The sequence below is a fragment of the Schistocerca nitens genome, chromosome 4, assembly GCF_023898315.1.
Source record: "Schistocerca nitens isolate TAMUIC-IGC-003100 chromosome 4, iqSchNite1.1, whole genome shotgun sequence".
Classification (NCBI taxonomy): domain Eukaryota; kingdom Metazoa; phylum Arthropoda; class Insecta; order Orthoptera; family Acrididae; genus Schistocerca; species Schistocerca nitens.
In genome coordinates, this window is record NC_064617.1 from 912,434,966 (window position 1) to 912,456,730 (window position 21,765).

The 21,765-nt window shown below is 39.3% G+C and overlaps 1 protein-coding gene across 3 annotated transcripts in view; it reads left to right on the plus strand.

Moving 5' to 3' along the window:
• LOC126253491 (dynein heavy chain, cytoplasmic) overlaps window positions 1-21,765 on the plus strand; it is a 237,472-nt gene that overhangs the window by 205,840 nt on the left and 9,867 nt on the right. For all 3 annotated transcript variants that reach the window (XM_049954865.1, XM_049954866.1, XM_049954867.1), the window contains 4 exons: window positions 197-489; window positions 12,936-13,149; window positions 15,481-15,675; window positions 15,768-16,110. In XM_049954865.1, coding sequence (XP_049810822.1) covers window positions 197-489; window positions 12,936-13,149; window positions 15,481-15,675; window positions 15,768-16,110 — 1,045 coding nt within the window. The remainder of the gene's footprint in view (window positions 1-196; window positions 490-12,935; window positions 13,150-15,480; window positions 15,676-15,767; window positions 16,111-21,765) is intronic.

Genomic DNA, 21,765 nt, shown 5'->3' on the forward strand with positions numbered 1-21,765 from the left:
GCTCAATCACTGAAAATAATGAGAATTGATTTTTGTGGCACTTGACTGGATTTTTAATTTCAGGCAATGTGTTACAGTTAAACTGAAAAATTAATTTCCGTTGTTTTCAAATGTAATAAAAAAGATAACAAATATGTCTTCCATCAGCAGTTTCGTGAATGGCTGAAGTTATTGGCTTTGCTTGTCTCTTTCTCAGGCATTCCGCCCCGACCGTGTGATAGCTGCCAGTCAGCTGTTGGTATCTGCCGTGTTAGGGGAAGACTTCATGCCAGCTGCAGAGAAAGAATTGGATCTGGCGGCTAGTGTAGAAACTGAGCTGAAAGCAAATGTTCCTGCCCTGTTATGCTCTGTGCCAGGCTTTGATGCCTCAGGAAGAGTGGATGATCTGGCTGCTGAACTGAGCAAACCTATTGCAAGTATTGCCATTGGTTCTGCCGAAGGTTTCAGCCAAGCTGAACGTGCTATTAACATGGCAGTGAAGACAGGAAGGTAAGTCATTTCAAATGTAATTTGAAAATTTTAAGTGGCCTTTAAATTTTATGAGTAAATATCAAAAATTCTATTTTCTCAAAATATACATTTTTAGTAATTTTGCAAGGCAAACATGCTGAGCAGTGCTCTTTCCAAAACAATAGTAAGTAAAAAAAGCAATTTTATGTTAAAATACTCAAGTGCTTACTGTGTACAGGCTGGCTGAGACAGATACTGATGCTATCTATCTGTGGACAGTTGTGTAGTACATGTCATTTTGAAAGGCTGCCTAGTTTTGAACTGATCTTCTACTGGCATTTCAAAGTTCCCAGCATGAATTACAATAACATGCGCCATTGATTTGAGCGTGAGCAGTAAATTGTAAACGGAGAAATCAAAGCAAGAGCAGTTTGTCAAGTGCCCAAATTGCAAGACACATGTAACAGTTCTGGTTAATTTTGACAAGGCTGTTTTGAGGCACACTGTATTTGAAATGTACACAAATGACAAATACGCTGTGGCCCATTAACTTTTAAAAATCATGAATGAGAAAATTGGCTTCAACGATAGTGTTACGAAGTTTGACATTGGTTTAAGAAATTCTTTAATGGAAAAATGTGAGACCTACTTATTAGGAAAATGCATGCAATAAGGTAAGATGGTAATTTAACAATATACACTCCTGGAAATGGAAAAAAGAACACATTGACACCGGTGTGTCAGACCCACCATACTTGCTCCGGACACGTGGGGCGTGAGGTCTCCACAGTACATCGATGTTGTCGTCAGTGGTCGGTGGAAGGTGCACGTGCCCGTCGACCTGGGACCGGACCGCAGCGACGCACGGATGCACGTCAAGACCGTAGGATCCTACGCAGTGCCGTAGGGGACCGCACCGCCACTTCCCAGCAAATTAGGGACACTGTTGCTCCTGGGGTATCGTCTCCATGAAGCTGGGCTACGGTCCCGCACACCGTTAGGCCGTCTTCCGCTCACGCCCCAACATCGTGCAGCCCGCCTCCAGTGGTGTCGCGACAGGCGTGAATGGAGGGACGAATGGAGACGTGTCGTCTTCAGCGATGAGAGTCGCTTCTGCCTTGGTGCCAATGATGGTCGTATGCGTGTTTGGCGCCGTGCAGGTGAGCGCCACAATCAGGACTGCATACGACCGAGGCACACAGGGCCAACACCCGGCATCATGGTGTGGGGAGCGATCTCCTACACTGGCCGTACACCACTGGTGATCGTCGAGGGGACACTGAATAGTGCACGGTACATCCAAACCGTCATCGAACCCATCGTTCCCATCGTTCTACCATTCCTAGACCGGCAAGGGAACTTGTTGTTCCAACAGGACAATGCACGTCCGCATGTATCCCGTGCCACCCAACGTGCTCTAGAAGGTGTAAGTCAACTACCCTGGCCAGCAAGATCTCCGGATCTGTCCCCCATTGAGCATGTTTGGGACTGGATGAAGCGTCGTCTCACGCGGTCTGCACGTCCAGCACGAACGCTGGTCCAACTGAGGCGCCAGGTGGAAATGGCATGGCAAGCCGTTCCACAGGACTACATACAGCATCTCTACGATCGTCTCCATGGGAGAATAGCAGCCTGCATTGCTGCGAAAGGTGGATATACACTGTACTAGTGCCGACATTGTGCATGCTCTGTTGCCTGTGTCTATGTGCCTGTGGTTCTGTCAGTGTGATTATGTGATGTATCTGACCCCAGGAATGTGTCAATAAAGTTTCCCCTTCCTGGGACAATGAATTCTCGGTGTTCTTATTTCAATTTCCAGGAGTGTATTACTTTGATGAACCTTTTTAGGAAAAATCAGAACAGTGGTTTCCAACCTGGGAGTAATTGCCCAAAGGGGTAAAATGAAACATTGGGCAGGGTGGTTGGATAACGGTATCAGTATCACTACCTCATTACACCAATAAATGTGAGGTAGGTAACTAATTGTAAAATTGTCAAATATCAACATCAATGCCGATGCATTAAATGAGAAACAGCATCAGGTGATAAAATTTGTTTCCTATTCAAGTACTAACTGTTGTTAGAACCTAATAATTTACAGCACATGAATAGCTGAGCTGATAAGAGTGGGTGTGAAAATTGCTTTCTTATTTTATATGTACCACTGTGCATAATAAATGACATACAAACTTGCAGGCATAATCATGGTTGCTGTGAAGTTGAAGAAATTTATGATAAGGGAAATCCGTACAGAAATCTGAGATGTATTTTGTAACAACATTGTAATTAACATGAAAAGAGAGAATTATAATTCTGCCATCAGACAAGGGCAATGCTACGGTCCTAATGACATATGTGGTCTGTAATAAGATTATTTTTGATCTCTTGAATGATTTTGTCGCCAGACAGATAGTGTCAGTCCTACCAGTGCAATTGAAAGGAAGATGACAATTCTTCTCAATGAGTCAGGCTTGTCTCATATGGTTACTAAGTGTGTGTGTGTGTGTGTGTGTGTGTGTGTGTGTGTGTGTGTGTGTGTGTGTCACAAAGACTATATGACTTCCATAGTAAACAAGGAGTGCATTACTCTTATGCACCTACATAGCAACTGTCAAAATACCTGAAACACATTCTCGGTGACAGTTCAAGAAAATTTTTTCCACACAAGTGACATATCACTTGAATCCCCCTCCCCCCTTCCATTTCTCGCCCTTCCCGCCATGTCAGTTGCCATTCCTTGGACTCTTGGTAAGACATTTAAAAATAAATCTAAATGAGGCAGAAATGAATTTGGACATCTCTGGTGCTCACTTCAGCTTGGCGCCACCAAGTGGCCGCTTCTGTTGCTTTGATCTTAAACTAGACCTGATCAGCGAATATGTGGGGATGTGGAAATATCACATTTGCAACACCACTCACTTTTTTACGTTACTCAGTTAACTATGGCTCCTGAATATTGATGTTATGGTCAGCATCAATGTGGTCTGCCTCTTTGAAAGTCCAACTTGCTGACTTCTTGGTATTAATAGCCAAAACTTTTGATTACATTTCTGAACTTTTTAGGCAAGTTCTAATGTCAGTTTATTTTCTATTTGATGGAATACATGGTACATCAAAAAGAACCATCAGATTAAAAAAAATCGTAACTATTATGTTGTTGGAGATGTTTGCATGAACAACATACTGTTGGAAAGGCAAACTTAAGAGTTTCACATGGTTCCCGCTAGGTAGCTGCAGTGTGTGCTCACTTCAGTTCTAGTAAAACTGGTGTCAGGACAACGGAAAGCGTTTTGTTCTATGTTTTGCGCAGTGTGCATCAATAATAACAGTTCAGCGTGACTTTCGTACTAGGTATGGTGTGGATACTCCGACAGCACAGAGCATTAGACAATTACATGAACAATTCTGAGAAATGTGTTGCTTGTGTGAAGGCAAATTGCCGGGCCGTCTCGAGAGTGTCTAACACAGAAACTGAACGCATCTGCAATAGTTTCACAAGGAGTCCGAAGAAATCTGTTTGCATTGCAGCTTAGCAGCTCAGGATGCCCCCAATGTCCATCTGGCATGTGTTGCGTTGACAATTACATATGAAACCATACAGAATTCAGCTACTGCAAGCTTTTCATGAAGGTGGCAAACAACAACGTGGGGAGTTCTACCAATTTCGTTCTTGGAAAAATGGAGGATGACAGTTTTCTTCCGCACTTAGTGTTTAGTGACGAGGCAACATTCCTTTTAAATAGAAAAGTGAACAGTCATCATGCGAGAATATGGGGTGTGGAAGAACAAGTTGTACAACATGAGAGGGACTCTTCAAAATTTAATGTGTTTTGTGCTGTTTCATGGGAAAAGGTGTATGGTCCATTTTTCATTGCTGAGAACACTGTTACAGGAAGCACATATCTCGATATGCTTGAGAAATGTCTTTTTCCATAATTGGAGACTGATTCGAATGATTTCATTACCAACAGGATGAAGCACTGCCACACTGGCATCTGGAAGTGCGGGAATCGTTGAATCAAAGGATTACCGGAAGATGCTTCAGTCACACTGGACCAAATGATTCAGTTTTACATTACTGGCTCCCAAGGTCACCGGACCTGACTGTGTGATTATTTCTTGTGTGTGTGTGTGTGTGTGTGTGGGGGGGGGGGTGTTTATGGAAGACATTGCTTATGTGCCTCCATTACCAACAATAATAAATTAATGAATCGAGACATCGCATAACAGCAGCTGTAGAAGCTGTAACTCGAGACATGCTAGCTGCAGTGTGGGAACAATTTGAATACCACATTGACATATCACATTGACACATACCGCACATATCAAGGGGTGCGTATTGAATACCTATGAAAAGGTATGAAAAAAAACTTTTTGAGTTTCCCTTTCATCAAAACACAAAATTCATTGTGTATGTTTATTAGTTTCAGAAATATAGACGTGCCAAATCGTATGATTGTTTTTGCTAAACTCTATGTTGTGAACATTGTGAACAAACTGATGGCATGGCGATAGGTAGTCAGATATTGCCTGTCTTGGCAAACTTACACATGGAGCACTTGGCAAAGACACCAGAATCCACAAAGTTCAAACCAATGTGTTTTTATTGATATATAGACACCAAATTTGTTGTGTATCCTCATGGAATGGAAAATGACTTGAACATTTCCTTGAATATTTAAATTCTATCCTTGGAACTCTATCCTTGGACTTGCTAGTTAAGAGAGAACTGGATGGATCTCTCGGTCATAGTGTATGCAGGAAACACACACACACACACACACACACACACACACACACACACACACACACACACACTGATCTCTGTCTCCATGCCACAAACCTCCACCATTGGTTGCAAAGAAATTGGATGCTAGACTCTGGTCTATAGAGGTCGAATGCTTTCAGACTAGGAGAGTCTCACCTAAGAATTAAAACACAATCATCAAATTTAGCAATCATTGCAGTCAAAATTTAAAACATTTGAGCAAGAGGTTCATTCTAGGACAAACAGAAGCCAAAAATCACTTGCTTACCTTGAGATGGCCCATTATCCAGAAGTTCAGTAATCTCCTATGGAAACATGTCGTCCAATATATTCTGCTCCTGTCAACAAAGATAAAAAAATCTTTGTAGTGTTAAATAGGATGTCGGTCTCAGAAAGCCGTGTGTGTACTCTATTCGTTGTGAATGTGGCACCTCATATGTAGAACAAGCTGTGAGAACAGTCAAGGAGAGGTCTAAGGAACATTGGCGACACTCAACTAAAATAAGCAATCAAACCAGCTGTCATCAAGTACTGCTTTGAACATAATCATGAAATGAAATGTAATGAGACCAGTACTGTGATGCAAATGTGAAGTTCCTGGGCAGCATGATTAAAGAGTCTATCGAAATAAAAAAAAAAAAAAATGCCACAAAACCTAACAGGAAAGTAGGTTTCAGTTTACACAAGGTCTATGTCAGAAACAGCATCACATGTAGTGTAATTAATGTACTGAATGAATGAGATTTTCACTCTGCAGTGGAGTGTGCGCCGATATGAAACTTCCTGGCAGATTAAAACTGTGTGCCGGACCGAGACTCGAACTCGGGACCTTTGCCTTTCGCAGGAGAGCTTCTGTAAAGTTCGGAAGGTAGGAGATGAGGTACTGGCAGAAGTAAAGCTGTGAGGACGGGACGTGAGCCGTGCTCGGGTAGCTCAGTTGGTAGAGCACTTGCCCGCGAAAGGCAAAGTTCCCGAGTTCGAGTCTCCGTCCCGCACACAGTTTTAATCTGCCAGGAAGTTTCAATGTGCTGAATTTTTGTATAGATCAACAGTTTGAAGAGTGTGTCTTAGAGCTGGCTTTAAATAATTCTTACATAGCAATAGTAGCTTTATACAGGGCACCTTCAGTTAACTTTAACATTTTTTTTAAACAGTTAGGTGCACTCTTAATATACATGTTTAAACTTGGCCGAGATGTCGTAGTTGTTGGAGACTTCAATGCAAATTTACTAACGAACTCCAGAGACAGAATAGATCTTGAGAATTTGATGTCCTCATATAATCTTGCATCTGTTGTAAATTTTCCCACCAGAATAACTTCCGTAGAAATGTTGGAACACGTGAGGCAATACTAACCTTATGACTTATCTTAGAAGAAAGATTAAGAAAAGGCAAACCTTCGTTTCTAGCATTTGTAGACTTAGAGAAAGCTTTTGACAACATTAACTGGAATACTCTCTTTCAAATTCTGAAGGTGGCAGGGGTAATATACAGGGAGCAAAAGGCTATTTACAATTTGTACAGAAACCAGATGGCAGTTATAAGAGCTGAGGGGTATGAAAGGGAAGCAGTGGTTGGGAAGGGAGTGAGACAGTGTTGTAGCCTCTCCCCGATGTTATTCAATCTGTATATTGAGCAAGCAGTAAAGGAAACAAAAGAAAAATTCGGAGTAGGTATTAAAATTCATGGAAAAGAAGTAAAAACTTTGAGGTTTGCCAATGACATTGTAACTCTGTCAGAGACAGCAAAGGACTTGGAAGAGCAGTTGAACGGAATGGACAGTGTCTTGAAAGGAGGATATAAGATGAACATCAACAAAAGCAAAACGAGGATAATGAAATGTAGTCCAATTAAATCGGGTGATGCTGAGGGGATTAGATTAGGAAATGAGACACTTAAAGTAGTAAAGGAGTTTTGCTATTTGGGGAGCAAAATAACTGATGATGGTCGAAGTAGAGAGGATATAAAATGTAGACTGGCAATGGCAAGGAAATCGTTTCTGAAGAAGAGAAATTTGTTAGCAAAGAGTATGGATTTAAGTGTCAGGAAGTCGTTTCTGAAAGTATTTGTATGGAGTGTAGCCATGTATGGAAGTGAAACATGGACGATAACCAGTTTGGACAAGAAGAGAATAGAAGTTTTCGAAATGTGGTGCTACAGAAGAATGCTGAAGATAAGGTGGGTAGATCACGTAACTAATGAGGAGGTATTGAATACGATTGGGGAGAAGAGAAGTTTGTGGCACAACTTGACTAGAAGAAGGGATCGGTTGGTAGGACATGTTTTGAGGCATCAAGGGATAACAAATTTAGCGTTGGAGGGCAGTGTGGAGGGTAAAAATCGTAGAGGCAGACCAAGAGATGAATACACTAAGCAGATTCAGAAGGATGTAGGTTGCAGTAGATACTGGGAGATAAAGAAGCTTGCACAGGATAGAGTAGCATGGAGAGCTGCATCAAACCAGTCTCAGGACTGAAGACCACAACAACAACAACAACAACAACAACATATAATCTTGCATCTGTTGTAAATTTTCCCACCAGAATAACTTCACGAACAAAATCATTAATTCCAGAATGAATCAGCGCACACTCCGCTGCAGAGTGAAATTCTCATTCTGGAAACATCCCGCAGGCTGTGGCTAAGCCATGTCTCCACAATATCCTTTCTTTCAGGAGTGCTAGTTCTGCAAGGTTCGCAGGAGAGCTTCTGTAAAGTTTGGAAGGTAGGAGACGAGATACTGGCAGAAGTAAAGCTGTGAGGACCGGGCATGAGTCGTGCTTCGGTAGCTCAGATGGTAGAGCACTTGCCCGCGAAAGGCAAAGGTCCCGAGTTCGAGTCTCGGTCGGGCACACAGTTTTAATCTGCCAGGAAGTTTCAAAATCATTAATTGATAATGTATTTATTGACATAACCAAGATTGATGATATAGCTGTTAGGCAATTCCTGAATGGTCTCTCTGACCATGATGGACAAAGACTCACCATTAACAGTTCAAGTATTTGTGAGATTAATAGTGATCCCAACTGGAAAATTACTAGGAAATCTACTTATGAAACTACTGAGATCCTTAAATCACGTCTCCAAAATGTAGACTGGGGTCCGGTATATAATTAAGAAAATGCCAATTCCAAAAACAACCTTTTCAGTAATGACGTGGCTCTAATATTTGAGAGTACCTTCCCAAAAAAATACATAAACCCATACTAAAAAAATCCACCAACAAGCTTTGTATTACCACTGGAATTAGGATTTCTTGCAAAAGAGAGAGTGAGTTGTACATTGGCTCAGAAAAATCAAATGACCCTAACCTTTTATATAACTATAAACAATACTGTAAAATATTGAACAAAGTCATTCAGAAATAAAGTATGTATCTCTGCTCAAAAATTAATAACTCCACTAATAAAATCAAAACTATATGGGAAGTGATACGAAATCAGACTGGTGCAAATTACCCCAACAAGACCCAAAATATTGCTCATAACAGTGAAGGTAAGCTAGTTCAAAATAAAGACATTGTAGCTAAAATCTTTAATGAGCACTTTTTAACTGTTGCTGAGAAAACAGCAGGCAAAGGCTCTTCAGAAAAGGGAATAAAACTCTGAAAGAACTTTCCCTAACTCTATAGACATGATAGGTATGACCCCCATAACTGTGCAAGAAGTAAGAAAAACCATAGTGCCTCTAAAAAGTAAAAATTCATCAGGTGTAGACAATATTTCCAGCAAACTGATAAAAGCCAGCTGTCATCAACTCTCTAAAGTTCTAGCTCATATATTCAATTCCTCTCTAAATCAAGGTATCTTCCCTGACCGAATGAAGTATGTTACTGTGTTAGCCCCTCTATAAAAAGGTGATCCCACAGATGTTTCAAACTATTGTCCTATCTCTCTTGTAACAGCATTTTCTAAAGTCTTTGAAAAATTAATATATGTCAGGATTGTCAATCACCTTGAAAAATTTGCACTAATTAGTAAACAACAATTTGCTTTCAGATCAGGTACATCTATGACCGAAGCAATTTACGCACTTAGAAATAACGTTTTAGAATGCCTTGACAAGAAAAAATTACCCCTTGGCATATTCTGTGACCCGATTAAGGCTTTCGACTGCGTCAATCTCGGAATACTTTTAGGAAAAGCAGCCCAATATGGAATCCGTGGACAAATGGGTAACTGGCTCAGATCATATCTAGAAGGCGGACAACAAAAAATAGTATTAGATGTTAACAGTCTACAAGTAGGAGAGGTAGAGTCTGACCGGGGAACAGGGTCAGTCCTTGGTCCCCTCCTATTTATTATATACATATTTATGACCTACCCCTGTCCTCAGACAGTGCTAGCAATATCACAATGTTTACAGATGACAGATGTATAGTGTTAAATGACAACCAAGTACTTGCAAATATTCTGAACTGGTTCACAGCAAATTCTCTAGGAATAAATCTCAGTAAAACAAATTACAGCAGTTCCAATCCAGTTACATAAACACAGAAGAGATTAATATTGCACACGAGAGCCAACAGTTGCAGAGCGTTCAATGCACAAAGTTCCTAGGCGTTCACATAGATAACTGGCTCAACTGGGAATTCCATATACAGCAAACACTAAAAATGCTTAGCTCAGCAATGTATGCCATCCGAATAATCTCCAAAATTGGAGACATCAACGTATCAAAGTCTGCATATTTTGGCTACTTTCATTCAGTGGTGTGCTATGGAATAATCTTTTGGGGCAACTCACCACTTTCAAAAAAAATTTTTGTAAGCCAGAAAACAGTAGTCCGAATTACATGTACTGTTCCTCCAAGAACCTCATGTTGCAATCTTTTTAAACGGTTAGGTATATTAACCACTATCTCACAATATCTCCTCTCACTCATGGCTTTCACACTTCTCTATTCCTCTGAATATGAAACAAATAAGTCATACAATCATTATAACACAAGATGGAAAGGTGATACGCACTGTGAACGGAAAAATCTCTCTCTGATACAAAAAGGGATAAAGTACTCAAGTACAAAAATCCTGAGTAATATAAAGTCTCTTAAAAAAATAAAATGCTATTAAAAAAAAAGCTTAAGAAATTCCTACTGGAAAAATGTTTCTATTCTTTAGATGAATCATTCAGCAGAGATAAATAATTTGAGTAGTAATTTAGATTATTTCCTTTGTCATTGTATGTGTATTGTTTTTTATCACTATTGTATTATTGTATTGTTTATTTATCACTATTGTATTTTTTTATTGTATTGTTTATTATCTCTATTATACTATCATATTGTACCAGGTTCGAATCATTCGTCTACCATGTGTAATATACCAGTATGTATTGTATTGTATGATCTCTATATTGTATCTGCTTTGACTCGTAATCATCCATGCGTAATCATGCCATACTGGATCTATGGAATATGTATCTCAAATAAATAAATAAATAAATGAGGTATGGTACTTGGTTAAGATCTCACAAACCACCTCATCAATCATGACTCTCAAACACAGAGACAATTTGCGTTTCGCTGAATATCATTGCAGGATCAGAAAAACAACTGAGAATAAAGGGTGTAGTTGGCATCAGCAGTTGAACTCGCAATCAGCTTTAAATAGCAGCTTGAGACCAACAATCTTTTGCAGTCTGGTTGGAGTCCAGGCAGTGAGTATAGATGGCAGCACAACTTGCTGCACCTGAGAGAACTGAGTCACTTGGTCGACTATTGTGCATAAAATGGAAATGACATGATGGAACATCTGGAAGTACATCATTAATCTGTCACACAGAGAAAACCTGACAGAAAAATACTTGTTTCTGGGATTGCTGGACACTACTATACCTGGCGAAGATATTTTCTGATGACTGAAGAATTTGAGGAAAATGAGACATATTAGTCGAAGTTGGTAGAGGTGTTTGTACAAATGGAGCACCATACACATTGGGTGTTCACCCTGGATTTCTTGCTTGTTAAAAGAAGTTGCTCCAAATGCATCATTCAGCCACTATATTATACATATTTATGCTCTGGCGGTGAAAGCCCTTCCATCTGATTTGTGGCATGTACTCTTGGGTAGTAAAGTTTGTAAACCATGTCTGAGGTAATTTAAAAAACATGAGAGTTCTCAGATAGTTGTACAAAGAGGTTCAAGTTAAATTTGATGTGATCTTTCTCTACACAGAAGTAGATGACTATCACAGGCTAGGTATTGTATTGAGTGCATGATCTTTGATGGCAAATTGCTTTATTTCTGGAAAAGGCAAAGGTGAAAGAAGATAGACACTTGGGTGTCAAAATAACAGATAATTCATTTAAAGTGACATATCTCATGGATCTTTTCGTAGAAATAAATATGTTTAACTTCAACTTGCAAGGAAATATGATGAATATTTTGTCAGCATAAGATTAAGTTTGTTAGTTTTTTCACAAATCTGAGCTTTACCAACGCAGGCCGAAGTTCAATACATTTCTTTTTTTCCGGAACAGATAATGATACTGAACACCAACATTGAAACCTCCTCATTTGCACATGGAATAAATCATCACTTATCAGTAATAGTCAGTCAGTAACTATTTTCCTGAACTGGAGAATCAGCAAGTAAATGCCTTGGTTTAAAGGCAGTTTTCAGAGAGTGAATGAATATTTTCAGACAGTGAAGTAAAAACCAATGCAGAATTTGACTACTGGTACATGAAAACAATACATTGAAAAATATTTCACTAAAACAGTACTAGTAACATTCTGGAGAAAGATTGGTGTTGACTATCCATTATTATTTGAAAAAGTTGTAAGATTACGGATTCCATTCATCACAAAACATGTGTGAAACTGGATTAGTGACTATGGTGGCAATGAAAACAAAAACGAGGAAATGATTGAACTTAGAACACAGTTCTATGAGGTGCATTGGCCAAGACCAAACTGAATATGAAAGAGATTGTTAGAAATATGCAGTATGAAGCATCTCATTGACTTGTTTTAATATGACACCTACAAAAACATCATAGTGGTATAGTGAAATATTACGTATTTTCCTGTAATTTTAAAAATAGTAGTATTCAAATGGTTTCTTTCCAATCTTAATTTTAGCTAGATATTAAACTCTGTTCGGTTTTTGGCTTTTGTATGATCTAGTTCAGGGGTAATGGTGTCGGAAAGGTTGAGAAACACTGCATTAGAAGAATATGTGATGGTAATGATGATTTTGAAGTTAAGATAGCAAAAGTTTCTCTGATGGTTATTCTAAAATTCATTCTCTCCCCCCCCCCTCTCCCCCCCCCCCCCTCTCTCTCTCTCTCTCTCTCTCTCTCTCTCTCTCTCTCTCTCTCTCTCTACGGTTTTGACCCTGAGAACAGTTCGAAGTGATTGCCATCACTTGTGCATCACTGAGCAGTTCTTACTCTGAAGTTTTCTCTACAACAGAGTGAGAACAATAGGAAAGCTGGTTTCATGGTCTTGCTTCAAAATAGAAACATTCTCCGACTGCAAATCATACCAATACCGAATAATGCACAAAAATTAACTTGACTTAATTTTGGCTGCGAGTGTTTCCACAGTATTAGGTTTACCATCATGACACTGTCTGTATAATCATATCAGATTTATTCAATCACCAATGTGGTATGAGCATGTTCCTGCTGTATGTCATCTCTCTGGTCACAGAAAACAATTGTGTATTTGTAACATAACTGGCCACTAACAAAAAAATCATTCCTTTTGTAGATGGGTACTTTTGAAAAATGTACACTTGGCACCTCAGTGGCTTGTGCAGTTAGAGAAGAAACTACATAGCCTACAGCCTCATGCCAGCTTCCGGTTATTCTTGACAATGGAGATCAATCCAAAAGTACCAGTCAACCTGTTGCGAGCAGGACGCATCTTTGTATTTGAGCCACCACCTGGCATTCGAGCCAACCTGCTGCGCACGTTCAGCACTGTGAGTAAAAGAGGGATTGTAGTATTTTTTACTGTAGATTATGATTAGATAGTTGATTCTATGTAGTTAAGGCGTAAGTTGGTGCAGAATTACTTAGTTTATATTGTCTGACAAAGTGAAGAGATTAGAAACTTACTAAATAACATTAAATATTAGAAGAAATAAATTAGTACCAGTTATGTTGTTCTTGCTAGTGAATACTCACTTCCCTGCATATGTCTTCCTCTTTGGTAAATCTTTCTGACAAGAGACATTGATTTATGTTCAACACATCCTTGTGTCCTGTACCTCTTTCTTAATTTGTTGGTAACATAATTATTTTATTTAATCATCATCCAGGAATCCAATTTCTTCTTCTTCTTCTCCTCCTCCCCCTCCTCCCCCTGCCCTCCCACTCCTCCCCCCTGCCCCTCCCCCCTGCCCCTCCCCCCTGCCCCTCCCCCCTGCCCCTGCCCCCTGCCCCTCCCCCCTGCCCCTCCCCCCTGCCCCTCCCCCCTGCCCCTCCCCCCTGCCCCTCCCCCCTGCCCCTCCCCCCTGCCCCTCCCCCCTGCAGTCTTTCCTTCAGTAACTCTTCGTTGCAGACAAGTTCTTCACAGTACATGTCCCAGCCCAGATGTTTTCCTCCTCAAAATTTCCATTAGTTTTCTCTACTATCTGTAATTGTCTTTCAGACCTCATTCTGTCAATGCATTTCACTTTTCGCATTTTTTCCACAACTACATTTCAAAACTTTAAAAGTATTTTTCCTCTTTCATTTTTAACTGCCCATAATTCACTGCCATACATTACTACAATCCAAATAAAATACCTGTTGAATATATCTCTAAATTATCTGAGTTCTTTTCACTGCCAGCAGACCTTTCACCTTTAAAAAAGTTTTTTTTCTCATAGATATTATACTTATTTCCTCCATACAGATTACATTTTCTGTTACCAAGCTTTATGAGAAATTACAAGATTTTAGTAGTTCCAAAGTCTTTCCTTACAATAATATTTTGATGCAACCTGATCCTCTTCACATTGGTCTGGTCTGTCTGTGTTCATGCTCATTCCATAAAGTGTAGTCTTCCTGATTCAGCCAATACTGCTTTATTATCTATGTGATTCATTGCCTTTTCCTTTCTCCTGCTATAACGCCTATCTCCCACCCTCTCTCTCCCTTCCCACCCCCACCCTCTCTCTCTCTCTCTCTCTCCCCCCCTCTCTCTCTCCCTTCCCCCCCCCCCCTCTCTCTCTCTCTCCCTCTCCCCTTCCCACCCCCACCCTCTCTCTCCCTTCCCACCCCCACCCTCTCTCTCCCTTCCCACCCCTACCCTCTCTCCCCTAAATGTGTGTCTTTTAGTTTATCAGCACCAATATTTAGAGGTGTTGGTGACAAACAACACTCTTGTCTGACACCTCTTCCGGTGCTTGTCTCAAGAGTTTCGTCACGAATCCTTACCACCATTTTCTGAACTATGTACAGTTTCCTTAGAAGTCTTCATCCTCCCAGTCTACACCAGCCCCTCTTAATATCTTTGGGGGGATATTCCAGCCCACTGCATCAAATGCTTTTTCCGAATTAATGTTGCATACAGTGTGTTAGCTGTAAGTTGATCAATGGATTCCCTTAACTGACTGAGAGCATTGTGTGATGTAGCCAATGTTGTCTGCTGCAATTGTTTTTTTGTACTTCTCTATTATGTACTGTTACCTTTCCTTGTGATGACTGTACGCAATTGTTGCAGTTAGGATCATTATTAAACATGTCAATATGTAATAAGATAACAGTGTGGATTATGAATGATATTTAAATGATTTGTAACTATGTGTGTGGCTTCTGATTTTGTGGAAAAATGAAGCCCAGATTAAGCTGCCTGCACACAGGCAGATAGATGGGGCTTTTGTACCCCACATGGCTCCTCACCTCCCTGTGGTGATCTATGGTGGTACTGGTCTTGCTTCCACTGATCTTTGCAATCTCTCTCTGGCAGTCGGCAAACTTCCATTTTCCTCTCTCTCTCTCTCTCTCTCTCTCTCTCTCTCTCTCTCTGTGTGTGTGTGTGTGTGTGTGTGTGTGTGTGTGTGTGTGTGTGTGTGTCCACATTCCAGTTGTCTTCTGGCATGCATTTGTACCATGTGCAAGCATGATCCATTATTGTCTTTCTTTCATTGAAGCATAATTTGCTAGAAATCAGGATGAATGTAGTATTTGCAAACTTACTATAATAATTGACAATGTATTTTGTGTTTGCAGTGAGGATAAATATCTCTCTTCAATTTTATTGTACATTAATAGCTCCTTTAATTTAATGTAACATTCTTATAGAATTTTATTGGTGTCCTTTGCAGGTGCCAGCATCTCGCATGATGAAAGCGCCAAATGAGAGGGCCCGACTCTATTTCCTTCTAGCCTGGTTCCATGCAATTGTGCAGGAGAGACTTAGATATGTTCCATTGGGCTGGGCTAAGTACTATGAATTCAATGAAAGTGATCTCAGAGTGGCATGTGACACATTGGATACCTGGATTGAAGCAACTGCAATGGTATTTGATCTTAAGTGGCAAGAGAATATAACTTTTCACAAAATATTATACAAATTGATATTGTTTTGATGACTGTTTTTTTCCCCCTCCAGGGACGTACAAACCTTCCTCCAGAGAAGGTGCCATGGGATGCACTAGTTACTTTGCTCTCCCAGTGTATTTATGGTGGAAAGATAGACAATGATTATGACCAGCGTTTACTATCATCGTTTCTAGCTAAACTTTTTACAGCAAGAAGTTTTGAAGCAGATTTTGCCCTTGTTGCAAATGTGGATGGAGTCGCTGGTGGTCCAGGTGGTCAGAGGCACATCACTATGCCAGATGGAACAAGGAGAGATCACTTCCTGCACTGGATTGAGTCTCTGGCTGATAGACAGACACCTTCCTGGCTTGGGTTGCCCAACAATGCTGAGAAAGTGCTGCTTACAACGAGAGGTAAAACTAAAGCATTAGTGCTGTGTTTACATTGTTTGTTGTGTGCAGATTGGGTCCTTCCTGGCTTTACATTTTACGGATTAATGGGAAACTGAGAGAATTTAGTTTAATTGAGTTATTTGCAAATTCTGTAAATCATAATTTCAGCCTCTTGTTATGGTACAGAAAAAGTCAGTTGTACAATTACAACATATTTTCTCAGTGCAAGATGCTGACCATTTACATGATTTTTTTAGGTTACTTCTCTCCTTCTTTTACGTATGATGTTTTATACTTACCTGTGTTCTGTCAAGATAGCCGTGCAGAGAGAGAGAGAGAGAGAGAGAGAGAGAGAGAGATAGAGATAGAGATAGAGATAGAGATAGAGATAGAGATAGAGATAGAGATAGAGATAGAGATAGAGATAGAGATAGAGATAGAGATAGAGATAGAGATAGAGATAGAGATAGAGATAGAGATAGAGATAGAGATAGAGAGATAGAGAGATAGAGAGATAGAGAGATAGAGAGATAGAGAGATAGAGAGATAGAGAGATAGAGAGATAGAGAGATAGAGAGATAGAGAGATAGAGAGATAGAGAGATAGAGAGATAGAGAGATAGAGAGATAGAGAGATAGAGAGATAGAGAGATAGAGAGATAGAGAGATAGAGAGATAGAGAGATAGAGAGATATAGAGATATAGAGATATAGAGATATAGAGATATAGAGATATAGAGATATAGAGATATAGAGATATAGAGATATAGAGATATAGAGATATAGAGATATAGAGATATAGAGATATAGAGATATAGAGATAGAGAGAGATATAGAGATATAGAGAGAGAGAGATATAGAGAGAGAGAGATATATATAGAGAGAGAGAGATATATATAGAGAGAGAGAGATATATATAGAGAGAGAGATATATATATAGAGAGAGAGATATATATATAGAGAGAGAGATATATATATAGAGAGAGAGAGATATATAGAGAGAGAGAGATATATATAGAGAGAGAGAGATATATATAGAGAGAGAGATATATATATATAGAGAGAGAGAGATATAGAGAGAGAGAGAGAGATATAGAGAGAGAGAGATATATAGAGAGAGAGAGAGAGAGAGAGAGAGAGAGAGAGAGATAGAGATAGAGAGAGAGAGATAGAGATAGAGAGAGAGAGATAGAGATAGAGAGAGAGAGATAGAGATAGAGAGAGAGAGATAGAGATAGAGAGAGAGAGATAGAGATAGAGAGAGAGAGATAGAGATAGAGAGAGAGAGATAGAGATAGAGAGAGAGAGATATATATATAGAGAGAGAGAGAGATATAGAGAGAGAGAGAGGGAGGGGGGGGGGGGAGATCATGAGCTTGCATATTGCGTTGTACATTTAGTAAGCATGAAGTAAAGTCAGACATAACATTATTTCAATGTGACAGTAGTTTATTTTTTAAACCGTCAGTAGGTTGTGATACCATGGGACAGGTTGCTACTATAAGACGACATGGTGTAGGGGCTTATAGTTGATGAGGGGGGACTGCATACTGAAAGTAAATAATTATGTTTGGTGTGTGTGTGTGTGTTGGATTTTTCCATTGTTTAGACTCTGTTCTGCTGCTCTGGTGGGAAAAGACTTCACAATATCTGATAATATTGATTATATTTATTTTCAGATTTTGTGGCGTAATTCTGAAATACAGTTGATGGTCACTTGTATAAAGATGGTAATAGCAGTGACTGTGTACACAAAGTGTGTTCAAACATGTGTAAAATAAGTGGCATTAGTACCGATTTCTGAAGGACACCTGATACATTCCGGCATTGCAACTTTTGGCTTCCCTTCGTTACAAAAGATTCATAACCTGTAATATATAGTAGAAATCGTTTGTGAACATTTACAAATAACAATACAGTTTCAATTTTTGCAGTCCTTATTCTACTTCAGTACCACAACCATTGATGGCCCTTAGCCTCGTCAACAATGTGGCTCCATACACCTCAGTTACATGCTTTCTTCTGTAGTATAACCTTCCTTTCCTTATTATTTTGAGCATTCTGTCATTTGCCGTCCTCTTTGTATGTCTTTATCAGCGTATTTTGAGATTTGATGAATTAACTATAACTTTCCTCTGTATGTCATTGTCCATTCTACTCACTCGTATGTAAGAACTGGACATACAGGTAAAAGTATAATGTTAACTTCATTGTTCATGTTGTTAAATTTGTAAATATCTGTAATTTGCAAAATAGCTCTATTCCCTGCTTTTATCCTTTACGTAATACATTCTCAGATATACATTCCCATATTTTTGTCACTGGTTAAAAGGCCACATACATAATTTCAATTATAGTGTGTCCAGTTTTTGCTCCTTCCACTTACGTTACATAATGTTTTGAACTGTGTTTTTTATCGCTTGCCACAATTGAAATACCATCTTTGTATCCAACATGACTTGATATCATTGTTGTACCTCTCTTGGTCCTTATTAAAAACTAAATAAATTGCTTAAGCAATACTATTCATTTATTAAGAAATAGAAAATTAAAAATTCTTCGCTGATATCTTCTTTGTAACTGTGATTTTCTTTGCAACTTCTGTGATTTTCTTTGCAACTTCTGTGATTTTCTTTGCAACTTCTGTGATTTTCTTTGCAACTTCTGTGATTTTCTTTGCAACTTCTGTGATTTTCTTTGCAACTTCTGTGATTTTCTTTGCAACTTCTGTGATTGTCCTTTTCAGAGATGCCCATTACTCTTCAACTGTACTTCCTACTGAGCTATTGCTTATTGCTGTATCTATAGTCACAGAGAACTTCATGGTTATCTCATCATTCCTTAGTACTTCTGTATCCCACTTCTCTGCATATTGATTCTGCCTGACTAATTTCTTAACTTAAGCCTGCTCTTCATCACTACAACATTGTAATCTGAGTCTATATCTGCTCCTGGGTACGCCTTGCAATTCAATATCTGATTTTGGAATCTCTGTCTGACGATGATGTGATCTGTCTGAAATCTTCTCCTATCTTCCAGATTTTTCCAAGTATACGTCTCCTCCTCTTGCTGTTCTTGTGATTCCTGAACAGAGTATTCGCTATTACTAGTTGAAATTTAGTACAGAACTCGTAGTCTTTCTCCTCTCTCGTTCCTTTTCCCAAGCCCGTATTCTCCTGTAACTTTTTCTTCTACTCCTTCCCTTACAACTGCATTCCAGTCCCCCATGACAATTAGATTTTCACCTCCCTTTACATACTGTATTACCCTTTCAATATCCTCGAACTTAATCTCTTCATCTTTAGCTTGCGACGCCGGCATTTATACCTGCACTATTGCTGTCAGTGTTGATTTGCTGTCGATTCTGATAAAAACAACCCTATCACTGAACTGTTCACAGTAACCCACTCACTTCGTTTTCATAACAAATCCTAATCCCATTATATCATTTTCTGCTGCCATTGATATTATCCTACACTCATCTGGCCAGAAATCCTTGTCTTCTTTCCATTTCACTTCACTGACCCCTACTATATTGAGATTGAGCATTTCCTACCTTCTCTGCCACTTTAAAGCTTCTGACATTCCATGCTCCGACTCGTAGAACATTGCCCATTGTTTATTCAATCTTTTTCTTGTGGTCACCACCTCCTTGGCAGCCCCTCCCGGAGATCTGAATGGGGGCCTAATCTGGAATCTTTTTGCCAATGGACAAATCATCACGACACTTTTCAACTATAGACCACATATCCTGTGGATACACGTTATGTGTCTTTAATGCAGTGGTTTCCATTGCCTTCTGCATGCTCATGTTGTTGATCATTATTGATTCTTCTGCCTTAGGGGCAGTTTCCCACCCCCAAGGACAAGTGTGTGCCTGAACCTCTGTCCACTCCTCTGCCTCTTTGACAAGGCCATTGGCAGAATGAGGGTGACTTTATATGCTGGCATCCTTCAGCTGCTAATCCTGATCATTAATCAAAATTGAAGCGGTTGCAGGTTTTGAGCCCAGTACCGAGGACAACATGCTACCCCGAGACCGAACGCAGGTGCCATAATAGTGGCAAGATTAGCCAACTATAAATATGTGAACTGATCAGTCTCCTAGAAATATGTCTATCACTCAGTTACTTCTCCTTCCAAGGAGAGGTATACAAGCAGCATGATTTATTTGCCATGGGAATCTATCTTGCAGGAACCCTGGCAGATATTTTCTTAGATAACTTAAAAAATAATTATTTTAGAGAACAAATCCAATGGGCTGATAAAATTGCTTATTACTGATTGTATTTATGATACCCCCATTCTTGTTGATGGAAATAGTGATGAAATTAATGACTTTCCTCAGCAAATGAATATGTGCAATATCAAATTTACCATTGATTATGAAATAGGCAACTTCATAGCTATAAAAATAGCATAAATCTTAAATATTTTGTAAATCAACTGCAAGTGACTGTTCATCATGTCACCCCAAAGCACATAAACACCATAGTATCATGTTATGATAGATTGTGTGATTAGCGCTCCGCTTACTAAAGGAAAAAATGAAGACAGAGATAGATACAATCAAAACTGTAGCTGCAAATATACAGAAAGAAAATCGGAGCCAAGCGTGTAAATGACAGTGAGGAAGTAACACTGGTGGAAACAGAAAGAAGAAAGAATAGTAGCACATTTCATAATACTAAGATTATAATGAGCTTCTGCATAGAGAATAAACTAAGCATGAGAATAATCCACAAAATGGAAAACGTCAGAAGTATGACCAGTTATGAATGTTAAGAATTAAATACAATAACTGTGACAAGATCTACATTGGTCAAGCAGGATGGAAATTTACAATGAAATACAAAGAGCTTATAACCAAAAGTGAGAAAACCCTCTCTGTACTAAAGCATGCATCTTTTAGAAAACCAACACTCTACAGGAGATGTAAACACTAGCCTTTCTTTTCATCAAGGTGAAAAAGGAAGCTACATGAACATTTTGGATTATTGGTGACAGATAATTCAGATATGTTTGAAAAATAGCATTTATGATATTATTGTGCAAGTAAAAAGAGTTACAGCTAATATTACACATTGATGTGGGTGTTTATATTTAGGTGCTGCTTGAAGGCAAAAACTGTAGAGGTTTGGTAATTTTGTATTTACTTTTGCCTTTGTGTCCTTTGTGGTGGTTAATCCACCCTAATCAGCCAGTTGTAGGAGGGCCGGGCCACATAAGCAACATTCACAGTTTGTAACAACAACACTTTCATTAACTTTTCTTTGGCCAAATAAAATTTATCTTTAAAATTCAAAATCCTTACAAGCATGGGCAACTGCCCTATTCAAACAACAACATTAATCTTTAACTAATCATTAAGTGACTTGCAAGTTAATTAAATTCTATACACAGTAAAGCTCCCAAAAGGAGACTACAGTAATGAGATAAAGTTTAACCAATAATGGATATCACAATTCTTTTTAACACAAAAGAAAATGCAAACAGATACACCCCTTCGTGACACATTTTCAAAACAGGTGACGTCACATAGGCATGGGCAAATTCAAGAAGCAGAAGGGGGGCCCACTGGACCCAGACCAGAGGCTACTAGACCCCGAACCCAAAGCAAGCTGGCAAGCTGGACAGGGTGCCACACACAGTACACTATAACACACAGTACACTATAA